This window comes from Perkinsus marinus (assembly GCF_000006405.1).
Source record: "Perkinsus marinus ATCC 50983 genomic scaffold scf_1104296964226, whole genome shotgun sequence".
Taxonomy (NCBI): domain Eukaryota; phylum Perkinsozoa; order Perkinsida; family Perkinsidae; genus Perkinsus; species Perkinsus marinus.
In genome coordinates, this window is record NW_003204753.1 from 24,532 (window position 1) to 32,350 (window position 7,819).

The 7,819-nt window shown below is 40.6% G+C and overlaps 1 protein-coding gene across 1 annotated transcript in view; it reads right to left on the reverse strand.

The window, feature by feature from the left end:
- Window positions 1-7,819, reverse strand: part of Pmar_PMAR003218 (casein kinase, putative) — a gene marked incomplete at both ends in the record, with an annotated part of 10,449 nt that overhangs the window by 215 nt on the left and 2,415 nt on the right. The window contains 12 exons of the mRNA XM_002770883.1: window positions 162-196; window positions 247-293; window positions 895-1,001; window positions 1,397-1,523; window positions 1,996-2,106; window positions 2,163-2,301; window positions 3,258-3,371; window positions 3,418-3,566; window positions 3,887-3,985; window positions 4,213-4,280; window positions 5,265-5,361; window positions 5,505-5,662. Coding sequence (XP_002770929.1) covers window positions 162-196; window positions 247-293; window positions 895-1,001; window positions 1,397-1,523; window positions 1,996-2,106; window positions 2,163-2,301; window positions 3,258-3,371; window positions 3,418-3,566; window positions 3,887-3,985; window positions 4,213-4,280; window positions 5,265-5,361; window positions 5,505-5,662 — 1,251 coding nt within the window. The remainder of the gene's footprint in view (window positions 1-161; window positions 197-246; window positions 294-894; window positions 1,002-1,396; window positions 1,524-1,995; window positions 2,107-2,162; window positions 2,302-3,257; window positions 3,372-3,417; window positions 3,567-3,886; window positions 3,986-4,212; window positions 4,281-5,264; window positions 5,362-5,504; window positions 5,663-7,819) is intronic.

Sequence of the window (7,819 nt, forward strand, 5' to 3'; positions counted from 1 at the left end):
CACATTTACTAGTCCGCTCCAATTTGGCAAAATATTGGAGAGTCACCCGATTTCACAGTTCACTTTCGGTTGCAGAAATAATACGTCCTTTAGTGTACACAAAGTATTACGCCACTTCATGTTAAACGGATGAAACTCCTCTAAAACGCTGTAATTATTACCTTCTCCTCCGATTGCCATACCAGTACCGTCCTCCCTGATGAAAAGTAAGATCTACGACCAATATCAGGAGCCCAGGGTCCTCACCTCGTATGATTCCGTCTGCGTGGTTCGACCAATCCTCGCTTATCAACCTGATGATACAAAAAAAACCACTGCAAAGTGAGGGAGTGGTAAAATACGCACAATATGAAAAAAATTATGAGGAATTTTCCGAAAATTGTTCTTGTTTTCTGTACACTTCTACCCGAATTCGTCTGTAAAATGCAATGATTGAGAAAACTCCTGAGCTCAGCTGAGGGATGCGAACATGTACTCCAATCCTACAGGTAACACTGTTCAACTATATACCTGGTTTCCTCAGCTGAGCTCGGGGGTTCCCTATTTACAGTGTTGGAGTATGAATATATGTTCGCTGTTCTCAGCTGAGATTAGGAGCTTCCTTATAGAAGTTTTTATACAACTTCTAGTAGAGATGTACAGAAACCAATGAAAATCTCCCCAAATTTCCTCAGCATTTCCATATTGTTACCAACACATATGGTTGACCATATGCACATTTCCCCACTCTTACAATATAAAAATTCACGCACAACTTGGGACAGGAATATGCAGAAAACACAAAAAACACTGAAGTTTCCTCATTGTCACCAACACGAATAACCGAAATTTTTTCCATATTCGAATGACGTCCGCAAACCCCGATCATTATAATATTGTCCCTGTTTCCCATACCACGCCAAGTGCTGCTACCATCGAGCCCTGGTTGGTCATCCTTACTCCCCGAGAATTCCCAGAGTTGTTCAACTGCATCCAATCGAAAATTCCATCATTTTGGAATCCTGACATGAGGAAAGGCAATGAAAACGGAAATTCCGAAAACCCGGCAAAAAAATATTAATTTCGCAAAATTTGAAAAGTTGGCGACTCCAACATTGCGCAAGGCCTTCATGGAGTTTGTAAGATCTAATTGTAATTGTATAGCAGCTGACCTAGCCAAGTGATGATAGGATAATAGCACAGTAACGTAAATAACATATCCACGAATACAGCATGACTAATAGCAGTGATCGAAGTGATACCAATTACACACTGGCCTTCTATTAATTTTTCATCAATTTTTTTTATTTTGTTATATTTTTTTTCATTTTTTTCTTCATTTTTTTCTTTTTTTCCAATTTTTTTCATTTTTTTCTTCATTTTTTTCCTCTTTTCCCTTTTTTTCCAAAAATACTACCTTGCCGCATAAACAAATCCTTGAATATCCTCCGAATATAGGCATAATCCGGCCTGTCCTCGAACCGTAATGCTCTGCAATAGTTTAGATATGTTGCCCACTCCGCTGGAAACCCTCGAGTTAACACCTGAGGACTTCAACTATTCTCGGTGGTTCTCCGCCAACGCTTAATGAGGTTATGGAGTTTCACAACCCGTTTTACGTAAAGTGGCGTAATACTCTGTGAAAAACGCGATATTTGCGGTGATATGCAGTAGTAGTGGAATACGTTTTTCATATCACTAGGGTGAAACTCCAGTGCGTGTCAACTTAATATGCACATGTGCGTGATTTTCCGAGGTTTATGAGAATCGATCTGAAACTATATCGCATGAACAATGTGAACATTGCTATGAACATGTGATGTGATAAAAGTGACCTTTCGAGACTATGATAGCGACAAGTTGTTCACTATCATTAATCCCGGAATAGAAAACGCACATTCTTCACATTTGCATAGTATCAAATTGCCACCAAGCACTGTACATCACGCCCTAATACTCTTATATTATTTCTTCATAAATTCCAATTCTTGACTAAAACGTTTTATGCTTTAATACCTCCACCGGTGTTGACATTTTCTTTTCCATAATCTTATGATACTTCTCTTGTTTAGTGTTAGCCTTTATCCCTTGCCACGGCAATAAGCCACGATTGAAGTACATCAGGACCTAACCCCCGGTACGGTTTCCCGCGCAGGTTCGATCCCGGCAAGCGGCATTATTACATATCCTATTGCTTCTAGATCGTCTCGACGCGATTGCTCTATGCCAAGATGAGCATTTATACTAGCGTATCTCGCAGTTCCCGTAAGGCTCTTATTTTCTCTATACGGAATGTGCTGATGAGTTTTAGGGTCGCGATATCTGCAGGAATAACCCTCCCCAGGCGTTGATAAAAATGGGAAAATTATTCCGAAGATGACATCCACATGGGAAACTCATCGAAGAATGTGTTTCTATTCAAGTGGTGATTTCAAAGTGAGTTCCCCTCGGGGACATTATATTTTTCTCGATCATTCTCTGAGCTGAACACTATTGGAGTTTCACCCTAGTGATGCGAAAAACACTAGTGAAAAACACATTTCACATTTCACATTTCACTTCGCGTAAAACGGGTGAAACTCCATTGTATCAACTTGACAACCTGGGACTACATATTTTGGTGACAAGATGGAGTTTCACCTGTTCTACGCGAAGTGGCGTAAAACTTATATAAGGTGAATTGAAAATACTCGGCGAGTTACACCGGACAAATCAGCCCATTTCACGTGAAATACATCCACTGATCACATGCGTTTTTCGTGTAAGGAAATGTAAAATATGTTTTTCACTAGTGTTTTTCATAAAACGGATGAAACTCCAAACAAATCCTAAGAAAATTTAGCGATTGTTTCCGTACACTTCTACCTGAATTCGTATATAAACTCCTATAATTAGCGAGGAAACTCCCAAGCTCAGCTGAGTGATCCTCCAACACTGTGAAAACAACTCCGAACACATGCAACTTTCCTGTTGGACTTTCGGAGAGTTAACACACATTCTGTGAAAGGAACTTCAATTTCACATACATTCACTCGTTTTGGTGAATAAAAACAACTATTTCACATTGGAGTTTCTCCCGTGATATGAAAAAAACTGGGAAAAACATATTGCACATTTCACTTCGCGAAAAATGTTTCTGCCAAGCGAGAGGAGTCCTAACTAGAGAAGTGGGTTCACTCCATATCGCGTTTTTCACATAGAGTATTACGCCTCTTTGCGAGAAACGCTACCGAAAATTCTCTGATGCCATAAAATAAAACCCGCGCGATTCGATTTACTTTTTCGCTAGTCCAAAGTCGATCAAGAAAACAGTTGCCGCCTTTTTCCCACGCCCTATCAAAAAGTTGTCCGGCTTCATATCACGATGAATAAAATTTTTCGAATGTAGGTATCTGATAAAAATTCCACTTCCAAAATTTTGCTGAGTAGTAGTTGTACTCTATACGGTGTAGCATTTGATCCCCAAGCATGAGAGAAGTTTTAAGAGTGAACTTTCGGTTACACGTATTGAACAGATCTTCTAAACTGGGCCCAAGGACGTCCATTATCAGTACATTGTATTCTCCTTCAACATCGCAATAATGTACCTAGAAAATACAGTGCCTGTGAATTTGATCTAATGCAGATGTGTGTTATTTCCCGAGATTAATAAGAATCGATCTCGCATAAACATTGCTATGAACATGTGATGTGATAAAAGTAACCTGTCGAGACTATGATAGCGACAAATTGTTCACTATCATTGGAGTTTCACCCGTTTTACGTGAACTGGTGTAAAACTCCGTGAAAAACGCGATATTCACGCTACGCAATAGTCGTGAAATATGTTTTTCATATCACGGGTGAAACTTCATTAACCCCGGAATAAAAAACGCGCATTCTTCATATTTGCAGCCCCCCGTAGTACATTGGCGATTCCCGGACCGCCTTGGAGATGCTTAAGGAGCTTAGCTTCATACAAAAGCTGGGGATGCTTCGACTTAACACTTTCCAATTTAGCGGCGACCTGCCATTCGAGCATTTTGAGAAGCGATCACGTCGAGTGTGCTTTTACTATGTCTTAGTATTTGATTATTTACCAACCTCGTTGAGAATATATATTTGGTTTCCTCAAGTGAGCCCAGTATTTTCCTCGCGATTCAGAGTAAATATATACAAAAACCAGCAAGAATTTGCCGAAATTTTCTCAGAGTTCTCATTTTGTCACCAATACACGTAATTAACCATCGTTACCTCTTCTCCCGTCTGGACATTCACCGCGAGAAATATCTCCCCGAAAGAGCCACTGCCAAGTTTTCGCCCTGAAAACGTCAGAGGGTATTTCATACAAGTGTAAGAGATTTCGCAACGTTCTTTCTAGTAAACGAGAATTCGATATTTTGCCACCAAATGCAAGATACATATGAAAAACTGATAGCCAAAATTTCACGTATTTTCGTAGCGCCCCAGAAAATCAGTTAGTTATTTCCGAATTTCAAACTAGAAGTTGACCCAAGTGCTACCCAGAGCATACAAGCCTCCAACGCGCGTCTCTGCTGGCAAGGGAGACTGCGATAAGCCACGCATAACAGATCTCAACTAATGATAATAAAAATCTGCATCCTAACAAACTCAACATAGAAATATCAACGACAACAGACAATACGATATAGGTATGATACAAATCCCTTAGAAGGCCGGTCGGGGCGATCGCGAACGAGGCGAAGGCTCGGGACTTGAGCTAAAACTGAGGACCCCCATGGAGGTACTGGGCAGTGTGTTGGCTCTATCTGAGAGAGGAGGTCAAATTATAATACTACACCAGAGTTTCGTCAGTGGTATGGAAAACACTAGTGAAAAAGAAAATTCAAAATTCACATCGCGAAAAACGCATGTGAGCAGAGAAAAACGCGTAAAACGCGTGAAATGGGGTGATTTGTCCGGTGCAAATCGCGAAGTGTTTTTAATTCACTTCATATCGCCAACTTCGCGTTTTTCACATGGAGTATTACACCACTGTACGTAAAACGCGGGAAACTTCACTATTTTATAATTACTTCTATTTAATACATAGGAGTTTCACCCGTTTTATGTGAAGTGGCGGCGTAAAACTCGATATTCGCGGTGATGTGCACCAGTCGTGGAATGTGTTTTTCATATCACTAGGGTGAAACTTCATCAATCTCTTATCTATATTAATGATATATTTTTATTATATTTCTATATCGATACCTCTTGTAAACTCAGCGAAAACGAACCATTTCCAATTCGTAAACTGCTATGGTTAACGTTTTCCCACGCTTTACCTGGCATGAGCTTCCTCGAGCGTGGCGATGGCGACGGAGTGAAAAGAGTAGCTTCTACTACGGGATGGAATTGAACCTCAGCTACTCTGGGACTTTCCTGATAAACAAGATGAGAGTATAATGCAATCTTGAAATATATTTCCACACTTATCATTGAAATTCGGCTGAAAATGTACAGAAACCAGCGAAAATTTTCCAAAATTTTCCTCAAAATTTCCCAAATGAACGTCCTAAACCCACCATTTGAAGTCCTTGATCATCATTGAGGCTCAACTTGACCACCTTATCTCCTGCCGAACTCGTGATAGTAGCAGCGATAGCACGCTGGAGTTTGATCGCCCATGTAGTCGCTTCTACCAGGCGTGGTGAAGACACCACTGATTCTGGGCTTTTAGGCTCTATCCGAAAACAATATCGTATCTACAACTTTGATATCGGTGGGAAATACATGCAGTGGATGGCCACAGACATCTACGAGTAGCCGTCAGTTTTCGGTAGCTTCCCCTGTTGAGATTGGTCGAATTCAGTTCTCCTCAGAAACAGTGAAAATGGATTCGAACCAACGAGTAATTTTATATTTCCAGCTGCAGCGGTACATCTGTGATCTCAGCAATTCTATTATAACCATCATAACTTCGAATAGTTGTCCACGACAGAGTAATCGATAAGCGGGTTTTCACTAAGATTGGGAAGTTTTCCCATTTTTTCCCAACCTTTTTCGGAAACTTTTTCCGACTATCTACACATTTTTCCTATCGTGTTTACAATAAGTCTTAGAGTAGCGAAATACACCTGAGCTTTTTAATTCCATACGGAGCTCACAGAAATTTTCAATTGGTTTTGGGCCTTTAAAAGAAGTTCTTCTAATCCTTATATTAAACGACAACTTGTCGTGTGATACGCTCACGTTTTGGTAGTGCCCTATTCTACCTTAGAATAACACTTTCCCATCAAGTGCATTCCAATCGAGTTATTGACATTAGTATTGACAAAAACTTGTGGAAAAACAAATGAGAAATGCGAAACCCAAACACACCTTACACCGTACTAGAATATATGTTCGCTTTCCTCATTAATTGTAAGAGTATATATACGAATTCGGGTAGAAGTGCACAGAAACCAACGAGAACTTCCCGAAATTCTCACACAACCTCGTTAACAACACGCGTTGTTGGCCACGCGCACATTTACATTACCTTTTCAAGGTAAACTTGGACAATCACAAAAGCATGTTTGTAAAAAATACATATAATGGTTAGAAGTATCTCGGCCACTTAATAGGAGTCACATACTATCACACAGACAATAAACGAAGTGAAGCTCAAGAACTGATGATCATAATTATGCTCATCGGGGATTACAAACTCGTTAGTCGTGTTGGGAGAGTTGTCCAGATCATCATTGAACACAACCATAGGAGAGAAATCAATCCTTAATCTTGCTTAGTTGATCATGCTACTACGAGACAGTACAGAACAAAACGGTCGGGCGGGCGACGAGCAAAGATATGAGTATATAATTGGGGTGAGGTTCGATAGACCGCCTCTCCTGAGTTCTAAGAGCGCACCCAAGATCGAGTGTTTTACATGTGATATCTAATCCTGGGTCGGCTCTCGAAGGTCTGTTAAACACGCCGAATGAATCATCACAGAAGTTCCCTAACGGTGGCGTAGTTCCCAACATGAACTACGCTATCATGCAGAACAGCCAGATGCAAACCTACGCATGAAAAATACCACGACTGACAGTTTATCGTGTTCTACCGTAGAACTTCTACGTATGAAAGGTGAACTTAGAATAATGTCTCGCAGGGCGTAGCGAGATTGACGAGAAAGCATAGGTCCCGGTCCTAATCGCGGTAGCGATGTTATAACGACAGTTATTTATTGGACCAACTCGTAGGTGCTTCGAAAAGTTATCCTGTCAATGAATGTGTGTACCTAGGGGGTATGTACATGGTCAACTACGTGTGTGTTGGTGACAATATGAAAATTCTGGGGAAATTTTTGGGAAAATTCTTATTGGTTTTTACACATTTCTACTCGAATTCATAAAACTGTGAACGCGAGACCGAATCTCCCCCTCTTTCCACGGGGTTCAGCGGAAACCACAGAGCAGAACGCGATATGTGACATCGTCGTAGTTCATCGAGATATGTGGCACATGCGTGTTGCAGTGTTGCAATATATGTTCGCTTTTCTCAGCTGTGCTCGTGAGTTTTTCATTGATCACACGCATTGAGTTGAAAGTACATAAAAACCAGCGAGAATCTCTCAAGATTTCCTCAGACGCATGTGGTTGACGATGAGTAGTTTTGGTGTGTTGTTGGTCATTTAGATGATATTGATATCGATGGACATGAAAACCTCTTCACGTTGTCAATAAAAAGCAAGAGGTAAACCCAACGTAGCAGACTAAAGCAGCGATGGGAGATCTCTTGCTAGAAATGCGAAAGTTGATCAAAGTACGATTAACTTCACCAACCCTGTAGAAGAGAAATTGTATAAGGTCACAGAGGGAGGAGGAGCTCATTAGAATTGTTGCGTACATCGTTT